Source organism: Ailuropoda melanoleuca, chromosome 11 (assembly GCF_002007445.2).
Source record: "Ailuropoda melanoleuca isolate Jingjing chromosome 11, ASM200744v2, whole genome shotgun sequence".
NCBI lineage: Eukaryota > Metazoa > Chordata > Mammalia > Carnivora > Ursidae > Ailuropoda > Ailuropoda melanoleuca.
Window position 1 is genome coordinate 51,528,655 of NC_048228.1, and position 17,888 is coordinate 51,546,542.

Consider the following 17,888-nt stretch of genomic DNA (forward strand, 5'->3'; position numbering starts at 1 on the left):
TTTCTGATAGCTGAGTAATATTCCATTGTATATATGGACCACAGCTTCTTAATCCAGTCATCTGTTGAAGGGCATCTCGGCTCCTTCCATGATTTGGCTATTGTGGACAATGCAGCTATGAACATTGGGGTGCATATGGCCCTTCTCTTTACTACGTCTGTATCTTTGGGGTAAACACCCAGTAGTGCAATGGCTGGGTCATAGGGTAGTTCAATTTTTAACTTTTTAAGGGACCTCCACACTGTTTTCCAGAGTGGCTGTACCAACTTGCATTCCCACCAACAATGTAGGAGGGATCCCCTTTCTCCACATCCTCTCCAACAATTGTTGTTTCTTGCCTTGTCTATCTTTGCCATTCTAACTGGCGTAAGGTGGTATCTCAGTGTGGTTTTGATTTGAATTTCCCTGATGGCTAATGATTTTGAACATTTTTTCATGTGTCTGTTAGCCATTTGTATGTCTTCATTGGAAAAGTGTCTGTTCATATCTTCTGCCCATTTTATGATTTGTTTATTTGTTTCTCGTGTATTGAGTTTGAGAAGTTCTTTGTAGATCTTGGATACCAGTCCTTTATCTGTGGTGTCCTTTGCAAATATATTCTCCCATTCCGTGGGCTGTCTCTTAGTTTTTTTGACTGTTTCCTTGGCTGTGCAGAAGCTCTTTATCCTGATAAAGTCCCATAAGTTCATTTTATCTTTTATTTCTCTTGCCTTTGGAGATGTGTCGTGAAAAAGGTTGCTCTGGTCGATGTCATAGAAGTTGTTGCCTATGTTCTCCTCTAGACTAAATTAAACTTCTAAAATACACAAATATGCCCACCTTTCTGGTTGTCTAGAATAATGAAACACCCACTATGTCCTTCAATAGCCAATGTGATGTGAAGAATGCATTCTTCAATAGCATTGTCAAATCTTACTCAAGGAATACGTTTTTACAATATATAGAAAGAAATGTGTATAGACTTGTAGCTAAGTATTTCACATACTGACAATAAAATATAGTAAGATGACAGACTACCTTATTTTAAATATGCAAGTAATATGAAACTAAAATAGGAAAAGAAAGATGTACCAAAGCAGTGTGTGAATTTTAAACTGATTTGTATCATTTCACACCAGACTGACGTAAAGAAATTTTCTAAATTTAATAAGTTGTTGCTCTTTATAAATTAACAAAAGTCCTATGTTAAAAGTTTATTTATTAGGAAAAACCCCTCTAATTTCATATTGCTCACCAGACAATAACATATAAATAAAAGTTTGTTTTTTTAATAGCCAAAAATGATTTATTTAAAATGAAATTACTAATATTTATACTACCTAACTAAAACCAAATACAAAAAGGGCAAAATATTTTACAGGGGCGCCTGGGTGGCGCAGTCAGTTAAGTGTCTGCCTTTAGCTCATGTCCTGGGATCGGGTCCCACATCAGGCTCCCTGCTCAGCGGGGAGTCTGCTTCTCCCTCTCCCTCTCCCTCTGCCTGCTCGTGCTCTGTCACTCTCTCACTCAAATAAATAAGTGAAATCTAAAAATAAAAAAAAAAGGGGTGCCTGGGTGGCACAGTGGTTGAGCGTCTGCCTTCAGCTCAGGGCGTGATCCCAGCGTTGTGGGATCGAGCCCCACATCAGGCTCCTCCGCTATGAGCCTGCTTCTTCCTCTCCCACTCCCCCTGCTTGTGTTCCCTCTCTCGCTGGCTGTCTCTATCTCTGTCAAATAAATAAATAAAATCTTTAAAAAAAAATAATATATATATATATATATATATATTTATGTTTTATAAAAAAGGGATGCCTGGGTGGATCAGTTGATTAAGCATCTTTTTTTTTTTTTCCAAGTAGGCTCAATGCCCAGTGTGGAGCCTCACGCAGGGCTTGAATTCATGACCCTGAGATCAAGACCTGAAATGAGATCAAGAGTTGGATGCTTAACCAACTGAATCACCTAGGTGCTCTGTAAGCATCCGACTCTTAAAAAAAAAAAAAAGAAAAGAAAAAAAAAGTATTTTATAAAAAAGAAGACTCTAATTCCATCTCCAAATAACATACAAAGCAATCATTTTAAATATACTTTTCTGGGACTAAGCATATGTCTTTCCTTTATTGGTTAAAAAAGAAAAAACCCTTATAAATTTATAAAATAAATTCAACTTTAAAACCAGCAAAATTGGCACAACTCCAGGATATATAGCATATGCTATTTTACGTAGAGAAACACAACAGAAGGAAAAAAAAAAAAGAAAACATAATAAAAGAAACTTACCTACTTCTTCTTCTTCATCATTAGATATTATATTATATAGTGTGTCCAAAGCATAACCTATTATTTCAGAATCCGAACTGGAAAAAAGAAATTATTACACTTACACACTGTTAGTTAGAGTGTAAACTGTTATGACCATTTTTAGACAGTTATTTAGCAAGATAGTATAAAATATTAATCTAAAATCTATGCTAAGAAAATAGCAGAGTACCAACTTAAAGAATGTATAAAGGTTACTTATAATAGTGGAAGATTAGAAGCAACCTAAATGTGTAATATTAAAAAAAAGTATAGCAGCAATGAAAAACAGTATTTTTAAAGAATGTTTAATGACATGGTAATTAATACACCCTTGATAAAATGCCAGTAGAAAATAATTAAATATAAAAATTAATGTACAGAATGACCCCATTTAGCAAAAAATACATCTACATTCCTGTGTGTGTCTATATACACTTTTTTAAAAACAACTTATAAATAAATTTTTTAAAGTAAATTCAACTTTAAAACCAGCAAAGTTAGTATAACCCAGGTAATTTTATGGGTATGTGTTTATATTTGTATAAATGTTTTGTGATATAAATATATTTAACAGTGTTATCCCTGGTTGGACTACTAGAATTTGTTTCCCTGCTCTATACTTTATTTTCTAAAAACAAACACACAAACAAAACAAAAAACTTATGGTAAAAATTATTTATAAAATCAGGGAGTTATGAGATTGTAGTTGTTGACAGACAATTTTTGGTTTTTTTGTGGTTTTTTTTTAAAGATTTAATTTACTTATTTGAGAGATAGAGGGAGAGAGAGAGAGAGAGCACAAGTAGGGAGAGGGGCAGAGGGAGAAGCAGGCTCTCCACCAAGCAGGGAGCCGGATGCAGGGCTCGATCCTAGGACCCTGAGACCATGACCTGAGCTGAAGGCAGATGCTTAACCGATTGAGCCATGCAGGTGGCCCTACATATTCTTGATATAAACGTTAAGAAATAGATTTTTTTAAAAGAATTATTTATTTATTTATTCGACAGAGATTCAGACAGCCAGCGAGAGAGGGAACACAAGCAGGGGGAGTGGGAGAGGAAGAAGCAGGCTCATAGCAGAAGAGCCTGATGTGGGGCTCGATCCCATAACGTCGGGATCACGCCCTGAGCCGAAGGCAGACGCTTAACCACTGTGCCACCCAGGCGCCCCAAGAAATAGATTTTTAAAAACATTTACTGCACATTTACTATGTGCCAGGCACCATGCTTGGAAGTAGGGTGTACTATTAGCTGATGAATGTATGAACTTATAATTGTATCATGGAAGGGCTGCTTGGTATTTTATCTTGCCTCTTAGACAACAAAGTTAAGCTTCTATGAGCCTTCTTTTTTTTTTTTTTTTTAAGATTTTATTTATTTATTCGACAGAGATAGAGACAGCCAGCGAGAGAGGGAACACAAGCAGGGGGAGTGGGAGAGGAAGAAGCAGGCTCCCAGCAGAGGAGCCCGACGTGGGACTCGATCCCATAACGCCGGGATCACGCCCTGAGCCGAAGGCAGACGCTTAACGACTGCGCTACCCAGGCGCCCCTCTATGAGCCTTCTTGTGTTTCATTCCCTTTCTTGTGCTAAATTAAATTCCCTTTCCATTTGCCTCTGATATTTTTTTTTAAAGATTTTATTTATTAATTTGACAGAGAGAGATAGCCAGCGAGAGAGGGAACACAAGCAGGGGGAGTGGGAGAGGAAGAAGCAGGCTCCTAGTGGAGGAGCCTGATGTGGGGCTCGATCCCAGAACACCAGGATCATGCCCTGAGCCGAAGGCAGACGCTAATGACTGCACCACCCAGGCGCCCCTGCCTCTGATATTTATTGCTTTCTGTTTTCAAAGTGTTCTGAGTTATTTTTTTTTAACTTCAAGGAATGCAAAGAAAGGTCTGTATTCTGTAGCCATCTCCTTCCATGTCTCATCTTCATTAGTGTTTTTTTGTTTGCTTTGTTGTTGTCCTTAAGTAAACTCTGCCCAACCTTGGGCTCGAACTCATGACCCCAGAGATCAAGAGTCACATGCTCTACAGACTGAGCCAGCCAGGCGCCCCTCTTCATTACTGTTTCATGCTTCTTCTCCTGGCCTTTCCAACTAACACTCTCAGAATGCTTCCACTGAATCCCCTTCATCCTTGGCTGCATCACAGAGAGCTCTGTTCCCTTTCTTGACATAGCCTGAAACTCTCCATCTGTCTGTGGGTCTGCTTCTTTTATAGTCATATTGAGGAGAGACTGCTCATTTTCTTAAAACCTACGCTCAGAGACTGAAAGTTGTCTAATTTCTCACTGTTTCCAAAACATGACACCTAGATAGTCATTTTAAAAACTGAGATATAATTTGTATTCCATGAAGTTCACCCTTTTAAAGTATACATTTCAGTGGCTTTAGTATATTCACAGAGTAAATAACCTGTGCAACTATCACCACTACGTAAATCCAGAACATTCTTTTTGCTTTTTTTTTAAAGCTTTAATTTTTTAATATTTTTAAGATTTTATTTGTCAGAAAGAGCGCATAAGCAGGGAGAGCTGCAGGCAGAGGGAGAAGCAGTCTCCCCACGGAGCAAGAAGCCCAATGCGAGACTTGATCCCAGGATCTGGGATCATGTCCTGGCCCAAAGGCAGACACTTAACCGACTGAGCCACCCAGATGTCCCTAAAGCTTTTATTTTTAAGCAATCTCTACACCCAACATGGGGCTTGAACTCACAACCCTGAGATCAAGAGTTGCAAGCTCCACTGACTGAGCCAGCCAGGCGCCCCAAAATCCAGAACATTTTCATCACATCAAAAGAAATCCTGTATCCATTAGTTATCATTCCCTATACCCTTCTCTCCCCAGTGCCTGGCAAGCACTAATCTACTTTCTATGTCTACAGATTTTGGGAGTTTTTTTTTGAGGGGGGGGGGAGGGGCACAGGGAGAGAGAAAAGAGAGAGAATCTTTTTCTTTTCTTTTTTTTTTTTTTTTAAGATTTTATTTATTTATTTGACACAGAGAGAGAGCCAGAGAGAGAGGGAACACAAGCAGGAGGAGTGGGAGAGGAAGAAGCAGGCTCATAGCAGAGGAGCCTGATGTGGGGCTCGATCCCATAACGCTGGGATCACGCCCTGAGCCGAAGGCAGACGCTTAACCACTGTGCCACCCAGGCGCCCCGAAAAGAGAGAGAATCTTAAGCAGGCTCTATGCGCAGCACAAGCCCAATGCAGGGCTTGATCTCACAACTCTGAGATTATGACCTGAGCCGAAATCAAGTGTCAGCCACTTAACCGCCTGAGCCACCCAGGTGCCCCTGTGTCTATAGGTTTGACAATTTGGAACATTTCATATAAATGGAATCATGTAATATGTGGCTTTTGTATCTGGCTTCTTTCACTTAGAACAGTATTTCAGGGTTCATCCATGTTGTAACATGTATTAGCATTTCATCCCTTTTTATGGCTCAATAGTCCACTGAAGGGATATACCTCCTTTTGTTACCCATTTGTCAGCTGATGGACATTGGGGGCTATTTTCATTTATTGGTTGTTATGAATAAAGCTGCTATGAATTTTCATGTATTAGTTTTGTGTGAACATTTTTTATACATAAGAATGAAACCATCAGGTCATGTGGTAACTCCATGTTTAACTTTTTGAGGAATTGCTAAATTTCCAGAGGCTATACCATTTTATATTCCCACCAGCAGTGTTTGAAGGTAGTTTCTCCTCAGCAATATTTGTTATTATCCCCTTTTTTTTCCTTAACAGCCATCCTTGTGAGTGCAACTTGGTGTCTCACTTGGTTTTGATGTGTTTCCTTAATGCCTATTTTGAACATCTTTTCATGTGCTTACTGACCATTTGTATACTTTTTTTGGAGAAATTTATATTCAAATCTTTTGCCTGTTTTGGGTTTTTTTTTTTTTAAGATTTTATTTATTTATTTGAGAGAGAAAGAGAGAGAGCACGAGCGGGAGGAGAGGGAGAGGCAGGTTCCCCGCAAGCAGGCAGCCTGACGCAGGGCCCAATCCCAGGACCCCAGGATCATGACCCAAGCCAAAGGCAGACACTCAACTGACTGAGTCACCCAGGCACCCATTTGCCTGTTTCTAATTGGATTGCTTATCTTTTCATTGTTGAACTGTATATGTATTCTGGACATAAGTCCCTATCAGATACATGATTTGCATATACTCTCTCCCATTCTTTGGGTTGTCTTTTTACTTTCTTGATAGGGTCCTTTGAAGCATAAAAGTTTTTAATTTTGACAAAGTCCAGTTTATCTGTTTTGTCTTTTCTTGCTTATGATTTTAGTGTCATATATAAGTAACCATTACCTAAGCCAAGGTTTTGACGATTTATGCCTGTGTTTCTTCTAAGGGCTTTATAGCTTTAGCGCTTACATTTAGGTCTTTATCCCTTTTGACCTAATTTTTGTGTATGGTGTGAAGTGAATACTTAGTTGTCCCAGCACTATTTGTTGAAGAAATTTTCTCCATTGAATGGTCTTTTCATCCTTGCCAAAAATCAGTTCAAATGTATGTTAGGCTTTATTTCTAGCCTTTTTATTTTTTTGATTTATATATCTGTCCTATGCCAGTGCCACAAAGTCTTGTTTACTATCATTTTGTGCTAAGTATTTAAAACCAGGAAATATGAGCCCTTCAACTTTGTTCTTTTTCAAGGTAGTTTGGGATCTATTCTGGATCCTATGCATTCCCATACAAATTTGACCATCAGCTTGTTAATTTCTGCAAAAATGGCAACTAGGATTTTTATAGTGATTGTATGAATCTATAAATCAAGTTGGGATATACTACCATCTTAATAATATTCCTTCTTTCTGTCCATGAACACAGAATGTCTTTTCATTTATTTGAGTCTCGGGTAATTTCTTTCAATAATGTGTTGCGGTTTCCAGTGTACAATTCTTGTACTTTTTTAGTAAAATTTATTCCAAAGTATTTTAATTTTTATGTTACTTAAATGGAATTGTTTTCTTAATTCTGTTAACTGATTGTTCATTGCTAGTGTATCGAAATATAATTGGTTTTTTTATATTGAGCTCGTAACCTTCAACTTTGCTGAATTTATTAGTTCTGATTGTTTTTTCCTAAGGATTTTCTATATACAAGATCATATCATCTGTGAGTATGTGTAATTTTACTTCTTCCTTTCCAATCTGTATGCCTTTTATTTTGTTTCCTTGCCCAACTGCTTTAGCTAGAACTTCCATGTCAGTGTTGGATAGAGGTGGGCTAGAGGGAACACTGTGATCTTGTACCTGATCTTACATGGAAAGCATTCAGTTTTTCACCATTGCGTGGATTTTCAGATTCTCTTTATCATTTTGATGAAATTTCTTTCTATTCCCAGTTCCTTAATACTCTCTTAAAAGATGTTCTTCAAAACTTCTAAAAACAAAATGACAAACGGTATTTTTTTATAAATAATTATTTTTAAAGCCTACTTCGAGATTTACTTGTGATCCACTTTGTCCATCATCCTAGCTTTATCACTCCTAATCACTTCTTCATATTCACTGAATCATTGTGTCCTGTGTCTCACTCTTACTTTCCACTCTAAATGCCATCACCATCCATCATGCTTTCAAAATTTATCTATCCGGACGCCTGGGTGGCTCAGTTGGTTAAGCGTCTGCCTTTGGCTCAGGTCACGATCCCGGGGTCCTGGGATTGAGTTCCGCATTAGGCTCTCTGCTCAGCGGGGAGCCTGCTTCTCCCTTTCCCTCTGTGTTCTCTTTCTCTCTAATAAATAAATTAAATGTTTAAAAAAAAGAATATCTAATATCTACACATTCATTTTCAGCTGTGCACTTAAAGTGACAATAAAGGTCACTTTACATAACAGGTAAGCATTCCATTTTCCATACTGAGATGTTAGTCATTTCATTACTAACTTCCTATGACTCAGTAAGAAAAGATGTACATGGAATAAAAAGGAAAAATTATAGATTATATGTATGTATAATCATCACACTGAAGTTTTTTTGATCTAGGATCCATTTTCTCTAACCTGGAATATTATGTAAGGCAGATGACTAACTTTAGTTTACTGTAATTGTTTTCAATTGATGCTATAACAAATTACCACAAACTTAGTGGCTTAAACAATACAAATATATTATCTTAAGTTCTGGAAGTCAGAAGTCCGAAATGAGTCTCCCTGCACCAAAATCAAGGTCTCAGCAGGGCTCCCTTCCTTTCTATAGGCTCTAGGGGAAAATCTGTTTCTGTGCCTTTTGCAGTTCTCTAGAGGCCCCCTTCCTCCATCTTTGAAGCCAGCAATGACAGGTCGAGATCTTTGATATCACCTCATTCTGACCTCCTCCTTTGCATTCCTGTTCCACTTTTAAGAAACCTTGGGATTACACTGGGCCCACCGGGAAAATTCAGGATAATCTCTCAATCTCAAAGTCCTTAATCACATCGGCAAAGTCCCTTTTGCCCTCTAAGGTAACATTCATAGGTTGTGGTAATAAGGATTTGAACATCCTTGGGGGGCTATTATTCTGCCTACCACAGTTATTTACTATGATGTCAATAAAACAGATAATCCTAACACATCCAATGCATTTATTTAAATACATTAGAATTATTTGGTTTTGAAAAGGTAGCCAATGTGGGTTGTACTGTCTGAGAAGAGGAAAGGTCCTAACTGGTATGAACAAGCACTTGGGCATTGCTGAAATATAACTGAAAAAGAGGCTCTGAGGTTAGACAGGCAATACCAAGACCTTTAAAAAAAAGCTTATATGCTTTGCTTTAAGAACTTAAGACTTCAGGGGTGTCTGGGTGCCTCAGTCAGCGGGGCGTCTGTCTTGGGCTCAGGTCATGATCCCAGGGTCTGATCCCAGGGTCCTGGGATCGAGTCCTGAGCTGGGCTCCCTGCAGGTAGTATGCTTCTCCCTCTCCCTCTGCCCCTCCCCCGGCTGCGCGCTCTCTGTTTCTCTCAAACAAATAAATAAAATCTTAAAACAAAAAAAGAACTTAGACTTCACATTGCACTGAGCTGCTGAAATGCATTAACTAAAAAAAGATTTATACATCAGTTTATAACGCACAGACTGAATGGAGGGACAAAAAAGATCAGAGGCAAAGAATACAGTTTGGAGGTAGTGGTGATTTTAAACTATGTTGAAAAACTCTTTGATACAGATCCCTTCAAGGGATGGAACCTATTCTCTTCCTCTTAGGTATATGCTGTATTTATTAACTTGCTTCTAATAAACAGAATGTGGTAGAATTGCTGGTATGTGACTTGTGAGCCTAAGTCCTAAAAGGCCTTGCGGTTTTCTCTTTGCTGTCTCTAGGATTGCTTGTTCTGGGAGAAGCCAGTTACCATATCATAAGGATGTTCAAGCAGCCTAGTAGAGCAACACGGTAAGGTAATGAAGCCTCCTGCCATCAGCGAGGTCAGTGAGCCATTTTGGAAACAGATCTTCTCCATCGAGCCTTCAGACGACTGCAGTCCTGGCTGAAATCCTGACTGCAACTTCATGGGAGACTCTGAGCCAGAACCACCTAGCTAAGTCACTGCTGAATTTCTGATCTACAGGAAGTGTGAGGTAATAAATAAATATTGATTATTTCGAGCTACGAAGTTCTGAGATAATTTGATATACAACAAAAGTAATAATAATAATAAAGATAATTAATACAGTGGCTCTGAAAATGGTTTCAGTCACTGATACTAAGCCAGAACTAAAGATTAACAAGGAAAGGAAATTGGGAGAAATTCATGGATTCCAGCTGGTTTTTGGTCTAGATGAGAATAATGGGTTAAGGAGAGGGTAAGTTCAGCACGAATCCTATAGTTTCTTGCTTGAACGGAAAGGTGCTACCAACTAGGTTGGACTTGGGTCAAAAGGCAGTTGAAGGAGATGGTGGGATGAAGGAGTTAGGAGAAGGAAAACGAGATAAATTAACTCTTGAACATTCTGAATTTGAGATATCTTTGAGAAATCTTGATATGGTAGAAATGTCCATTGAGCAGTTAAAGGTTGTAATATATATTTAATCAAAGGTAAGATTTTTGAAAGCTATCCATGCACAGTTGTTAATTAAAACCAAAGATGCAGGGCGTCTGGGTGGCATGGTCAGTTGAGCGCCTGACTCTTGGTTTTGGGTCAGGTGGTGATCTTGGGATCGTGAGACAGAGCCCTGCATCGGGCTCTGGGCTGAGCATGAAGTCTGCTTAAGAATCTGTCTCTTTCTCCCTCTGCCCCTCCCTCGCGCCTGTGTGCTCACTCTGTGAAATAAATAAATACATCTTAAAAAAAAAAAAAGACACAGATAAAATCTCTTAAAGAGAAATTGAAAGAGATAAAAATAGGCTGAGTGACCTTTCTCTTAGGACATGCTCAGATTTAACATTTGACTCTATTAGTCCAGTTTATTTCTCCAAAAAAGCAAGTCTGGATAACCAACATACAATTATATGTATATTATATTATAGAATAGTGTATTACAGTACATCTAAGTGAATATCAAAACATCCAATTGCCCAATTCAAACCCCAAATCTTCAGTTTTTAATGAGAAGTCACTTCACTTCATTTTTATATAATGGAAAGATTTCAACCCCTGAGATTATGTCTGTCTTAATGCTTAGCACAATGGTTTGCACCTTGTGTCCAGTATTTATTGAAACAACTGACAATAAAAACTTAATAACCTTAATAAGTTAATCATTTCTAGAACAGTGACTCTAAAACAAATTAATTAAAATTGCAAGAAAAATTAGGGAGAAAAATCATTAAAAAAGACTTACCGATCTGTTTGTAACACATGGATAAGATGTTCCATAGCTTGTATACCCACTTCCAAGCGGTATTTCTGCATAAAAGAAAAATGTTGTTAAAGTAATAAATGTCTAACTTAATAAACTTAGTAAGTGATAAAGCATTACTGACCTTAGATAATGATTTGAGAGCACGCACAGCATTTCTTCGATCGTCTAGTAAAGTAGATGAAGCCACTCTGTCACAAAGCTTTTGAATCTGTCATGGAAAAATGAAATAGCATTAATGGAATCCAAAAAACAAAAACAAAAAAAACATGCAGTTCCCCCTTAAATTTATACCATTTAATTTTGGAAAAAAAAAAATCAACAAACGGGATGTCATGGAAATGGTCTTTATCAAATCTAAGTAACTATTTAGGTGGTTTTATAATCTTATTTCAGAGAAACAGATTTTTCACAGACTCCTGAAAAAGAAAAATGGTGGAAGAGAAGTTAAATAAGTCATATAAGTTGAGGAATTAAGAGAAATCATTAGTAGAATCAGAACTTTCCAAACATGCCATTTACAACTGTTTGAGCCAAGAGAGAAGCAGGGTTATGGTAGAAGATGGGAAGTTGTTTTAAAAAATTTTTAGGGATGCCTGGGTGGTTCAGTCGTTAAGTGTCTGCTTTCGGCCCAGGTCATGATCTCAGTGTCCTGGGATCGAGCCCCATATCGGGCTCCCTGCTCAGTGGGAGCCTGCTCTTCCCTCTTCCTCTGCCTGCCATTCCCTCTGCTTGCACTCTCTCTCTCTGTCAAATAAATAAATAAAATCTTTTAAAAAATTGAAAAAATAAAATAGAAAAATTTTTAAAATACTTGTTTACATTAAAACTTCACCCTAATGTTTCTACGAAGTATTTGAACAAGAAAAGCAAGAACTGATATATCAAAAATTTTGTTTTAAGTGTGCCTCAAGATCTATAAAGATGAAATACTTCTATTATAAAAGCTTTTAATAAATTTGCAGGAATTGAAAGTTCAAGATGAATTTTAAAATAAACCTTCCGGCGTTATTTACAATAGAAAAAAACTGGAAACAACTGTCCACCAAAAGAAGAAAAACTAAATAAATTGTAGTACATTCTTTGATAGAATACTACGCAACTACTCAAAACAATTAACTGTACTGATGGGAAAATACTATGATAATAAACAGTGGGGAAAAAAAGAAAAGCAAGTTGTAAAACTAGATGTAAATTATGAGCCCACTGAAGCAAAAGTACCAAACTATGTATGTAAAATTGCATTGAAAAAATCCTGCAGGGGAGCGTGGGTAACTTAGTTGATTAAGACTCCAACTCTTGGGGCGCCTGGGTAGCGCAGTGGTTAAGCGTCTGCCTTCAGCTCAGGGCGTGATCCTGGCGTTCTGGGTTTGAGCCCCACATCAGTTTCCTCCGCTGGGAGCCTGCTTCTTCCTCTCCCACTCCCCTGCTTGTGTTCCCTCTCTCGCTGGCTGTCTCTCCCTCTGTCAAATAAATAAATAAAATCTTTAAAAAAAAAAAAAAGACTCCAGCTCTTGATTTCGGCTCAGGTCACAATCTCAGGTCATGAGACGGAGCCCTGCAACAGACTCCATGCTGACCAGGAAGTCTGCTTGAGATTCTCTCCCCGAACGCCCGGGGTGGCTCGGTTGGTTAAGCGTCTGCCTTTGGCTGGGGTCATGGTCTCAGGGTCCTGGGACTGAGTCCCGAATCCAGTTCTTTTCTCAGAGGGGGGCCTGCTTCTCCCTCTGCCTGCCCTTGCTTGTACTCTCTCTCAAATAAATAAATAAAATCTTAAAAAAAAAATTCTCTTTCTCTGCCCTCCCACCTCCACACCCCTTGCCCCCACCCCTCCGCTCTCTCTCAAAAAAACAGAAATAAAAAAAAAATTGTAGCAGGTATAAGAATTAACTGCATGTCTTAAATTAAAAAAAAAAAAACGAAGATAAGCCACAGACTGGATGAAAATATTTGGCTTTTTTAAAGATTTTATTTATTTGAGAGTGAAAGCAAGAGAGAGAGAGCACACACACACACACACACACACACACACACACACACGCAGGGGGGAGGGGCAGAGGGAGAGAGAGAAGCAGAATCCCTGCTGAGCAGGGAGGCCAATGCTGGGGCTCAGTCCCAGGCCCCTGAGATCATGACCTGAGCTGAAGGCAGATGCTTAATCAACTGAGCCACCAGGCACTCTGGATGAAAATATTTGAAAACATCTGATAAAGAACAGTTTTTAAAACCATGATACTCAGGTCCTTTAAAGTTCTAACAGTTACTATTTCAGGTTATATCATTCACTCTTTAGTGACAGTTCTTACTAAGAATCTAAAAATAATAGTTTGGCATATCACTCACACTTTTGCACCCTATGTATCTGAATTAGTGGTGTTTAAATACATATAGTGTGCTCCAAATTATGTTCTGCAGACTTCTAGTGTCCCAGAAGATATTAATAGATTTCTAATGATCACAGAAGCAGCAGGAAACACAAGGTTATACAAAATTAAATAGGTTTCTGCACTGCAGGATTTCTAAGACTTTACTATGCTGATTTGCATTTCTTCATACTGCAGATATAGTATGATAACCAAGCCTAGCCTTACTTTTTGATTTTATTTATTCTAACTGCTCACATTTAGAAATTATTCTACCTTAAGTTGCATTTACTTTCATAATAATTACACTGACTTTCCAAAATGCAAACAATACAACTTTCTCTTTATTAAACTGGTTGATTTGTTTCTACCACAATTTTTTTTTTTTTTTTTTACCATTAGGAAAATTACATAATTATCTCTTGAAAACATGAAGCTTGTTACTCTCAGCTTATGGAATTTCTTAGGCCAAAAATAGTTTTCCTAAGTATGACTAATTTCCTCTGCTTGGGTCTTGTACAAGTTTTTTCTAGGTAGTTTATAACTGACAGTATGAATAGGAAATCGTTTATAGGCATTTTCTGCTTTTTCCTAGCCCCAAACCTCGAGCACTGGTTCTAGATCTATAATTCCCATCTCCTATGGAGTACTGAGTCCCAGTACCATGCAGGTCTTGAACTTCAGCCTCAGCCTCAGTCTCATCTCTGGTTAGTGTATATAAAGATTTGTGTCAAAACATGATCTTCCACGTCTAGAAACTCTTCAATTATTTGTTGAATGTGGACACTTGAAATCTACTTGATGCTGATGGAGAAACTTAGCTTTAGGAATATTGGCGCAAGATGATGGTAATCCTAGAGTTTGGGGGTTTGCTTTGTTTTTATTTTCAGTCCTTTCTGTGTTCCAAATATGCTAATATTTGAGCCTTGTTAATTTTTTAAAAAAGCTTTCAGATACACACAAAGATAATCTCAGTTGTTATTAAGATAAATACAAGTTAATGGGGCGCCTGGGTGCTCAGTCATTAAGTATCTGCCTTCAGCTCGTGTCATGATCCCAGGGTCCTGGGATCAAGACCCAGACTCCCCCTGCTCATGTTCCCTCTCTCGCTGTCTCTCTCTCTCTGTCAAATAAATAAATAAAATCTTAAAAAAAAAAAAAGATAAATACAAGTTAAAATAGCAATGAGGTTATTTTTACTTACCAGACTAAGATTAAAATTAAATTGTAGTACCAAATACAAATACTATATGATTTCATTTTTATAAAAAAAACAGGCAAAATTAATCTGTACTATTAGAAGTCAGAATAGTGGTTATTCATGGAGCTAAGCAGTGACTGAATAGGAGCACAAAGGTGACTTTGGGTTCTGGTAATGTTCTCTTCTGATCTGGGTGCCAGTTACATAGGTGTGTTCAGGTTTACATGCATACTTTTCTATATATACTTTAATAAAATGATTTTTATTTCTTTTTTAAGATTTGATTTTGAAGCAATTTCTACACCCAATGTGGAGCTTAAACTCACAAGCCTGAGATGAAGAGTCACACGCTCTATGGACTAAGCTAGCTAGGCACCCCAACAAAATGATTTTTTTAAACAGAACAACTGCGTCGCCAAGATGGCTCAGTTGGTTAAGTGCCGGACTCTTGATTTCGGCTCAGGTTGTGATCTCAGGTTGTGAGAACAAGCCCCTCACTCAGTGTGGAGTAGGTTTGAGATTCTCTCTTCCTCTGCCCCTCCCCCTGCTCGCACACTCTCTAAATAAATGAATAAAATCTTAAAAAAAAATACAACAACTACCTACGGTAGGCAAGGACACAGATTAACTTGCTTATATTCTATCATGGGGAAAGTAACCTAAAAAAGTGGCAATTTGGCAAAAGCTATTAGAACTTAAAATGTTCATACCCTTTTTTTAACCAGGCATTCCTACTTCTGGGAATTTACCCTTTAAAACACCCCCACAATTACACAATGTTTTATACTAGGATGTTCTTTGTAGCAGTACTTTTAATAGCTAAAAAGGAAATTCAGCTTCCACCACATAAGAATATAAGAAGTCTGAAACCTGGTACCCTGATATCAGACTTCCAGCCTCCAGAACTGTGAGCAATAAATTTCTGCAATTTACTGGAAAAAAAAGTTGGGGGGGATATAAAGATTCATCCATCAAGCAGGGAACAGTTAATTAACATACAGTACACATAGACTATGTGGTTGATTACATGAATGAAGTCGATCCATTTTTACTATATGAAAAGATGTCCCAGATACATTAAGTGGAAAAAAAAAAAAAGAAAAAGAAAACTATAAGCAGAATGTTTAGCATTAGTTCATTTAGATTTAAAATAATACCATCAATAGGGGCGCCTAGATGGCTCAGTCAATTAAGCGTCTGCCTTCACCTCAGGGCATGACCCTGGAGCCCCGGAATTGAGTCCCACAAAGGGGCTCCCTGTTCAGCCGGGAGTCTGCTTCTCCCTCTGCCCCTCACCCTGCTGTTGTGCCCTCTCTCTCACTCTCAAATAAATAAAATTAAAAAAAAAACAAGTTAAAAAATATATATATATACCATTAATAAACAATGTGAATATGTATAGAAAAAATTAAGACTGTACCATATTGTCATTTGTAGATTGTTGGAAATGTTCATTTTTTTACATTATTTCTCATGTTTGAATTCTGATAAAACAGGTATTACCTTTATAAACAAAAAAGAATAATGGAGTAAAATGAAATGATTTATGTTTTATTGGAATTTCTAGGCTATTTTCATGGCTGACTGAATTCATCTTTTAAAGATGCTATTCAAAATACTATGAATACTATGAATGTTTATGTCCCCCCCAAATGCAAATTTAGAAATCCTAACCCCTAATGTGATGGTATTAGGAGAGGGGATGTTGGGAAAGTGATGAGGTAATGAGGGTGGAACCCTCATGAATGGGATTTGTGCCGTTATAAAAGAAACCCCAGAAAGTTCCCTCACCCTTTCTGCCAAGTGAGGACACAGTGAGAAGATGGTCATGTATGAACCAGAATGCAGGCCCTCAGCAGACACACAATCTACCAATGCCTTGATCTTGGACCTCCCAGACTCCAGAACTGTGAGAAATAAATGTCTGTTGTTTAAGCCACCCACACTGTGGTATTTTTGTTATAGCAGCCCAAACAGATTAAGACAGATACTGCTTAAGAATGGTGTATAAGGAGATGCCTGAGTGGTTCAGTCAGGTTAAGTGTCTACCTTTGGCTCAGGTCATGATCCCAGAGTCCTGGGATCCAGTCCCAAATCCCTGCACTCCTTGCTCAGCAGGGAGCCTGCTTCTCCCTCTGCCTGCTCCGCCTGCCACTCTCCCTGCTTGTGCTTCTTTCTCTCCTCTGACAAATAAATAAAATCTTAACAACAACAACAACCAAAGAATGGTATATAAAGGATGCCGTGATTGAGTCAAGAATTAAAGGATAAGTAGTTCATCAGACAATATGGGGAAGGAATTTCAGGCACAGAATATTACTTCTTTATAACTGCACATATTTTAATGTATAAAATAGCATTTCATATTCACAATAACAAAACTGGTCTAATTTGAGTTTTTTAATTTTATACATTTATGAACCAAAAAAGTAATTTTTATATCACACATACAAATATATATATTTGTTCTATTAAAATAAGACACCAAAGGAGATTTTCTAAAATATGAAACCTTTCCCTTTTACAATAATTCGCCATTTCTGGGAATGATGACCCACCTAAAATAATGTGGGGAAAAAATAAGAATATGTAAGATTAGAGTGTTAGCTAAAAATATATTTCTTTTCTAATGAGTTCAAAGTATCTGTTTCAATAAGCTCTGATTAATGAGCAAATCACTATTTTTAGGTAGTTGCAAAATGTAACTTAAAAATATTAAAATTGGGGCACCCAGGTGGCTCAGTCTGTTAAGCGTCTGCCTTTGGCTCAGGTAATGATCTCAGGGTCCTGGGACGGAGCCCTACATGGGGCTCTCTGCTCAGCAGGGAGTCTGCTTCTCCCTCTCCCTCTGCCTCTCCCCCCTGCTCGTGCTGTCTTTATCTCTAAACAAATAAAATCTTAAAAAAAATATATTAAAATTAATCACTATTTTGAAGTGTACTATTTACACTTACAGAAATAAAATCCATTCTTGAGTTTGAGTAAGTATTTATCAAGACTATTTTTAAGACTATAAACATGCTTTTTATCTATTAAACCTGAGTTTTAATGCCAACTACATATTCTTCCAAATTGGGGATTTAAGCCTGAACTTTCTTGCAACTTAAGATAAACTCAAAGCAGTCAACCATACTGCAAACCAATGAGAATCAAGGTGAATATAGGAACAACTTATTTATCTAGAACCATTAGAATGAACTATTTCAGATATCTCTGGTCAGGCACTGAAATGGTCTTTTCATTTT

At 37.7% G+C, this 17,888-nt stretch overlaps 1 protein-coding gene across 2 annotated transcripts in view; it reads right to left on the reverse strand.

The window, feature by feature from the left end:
- USO1 (USO1 vesicle transport factor) overlaps positions 1-17,888 on the reverse strand; it is an 87,630-nt gene that overhangs the window by 50,208 nt on the left and 19,534 nt on the right. For both annotated transcript variants that reach the window (XM_011224883.3, XM_002919160.4), the window contains exons 2-4: positions 11,204-11,290; positions 11,062-11,126; positions 2,260-2,336 (exon numbers count right to left, since the gene is read on the reverse strand). In XM_011224883.3, coding sequence (XP_011223185.1) covers positions 2,260-2,336; positions 11,062-11,126; positions 11,204-11,290 — 229 coding nt within the window. The remainder of the gene's footprint in view (positions 1-2,259; positions 2,337-11,061; positions 11,127-11,203; positions 11,291-17,888) is intronic.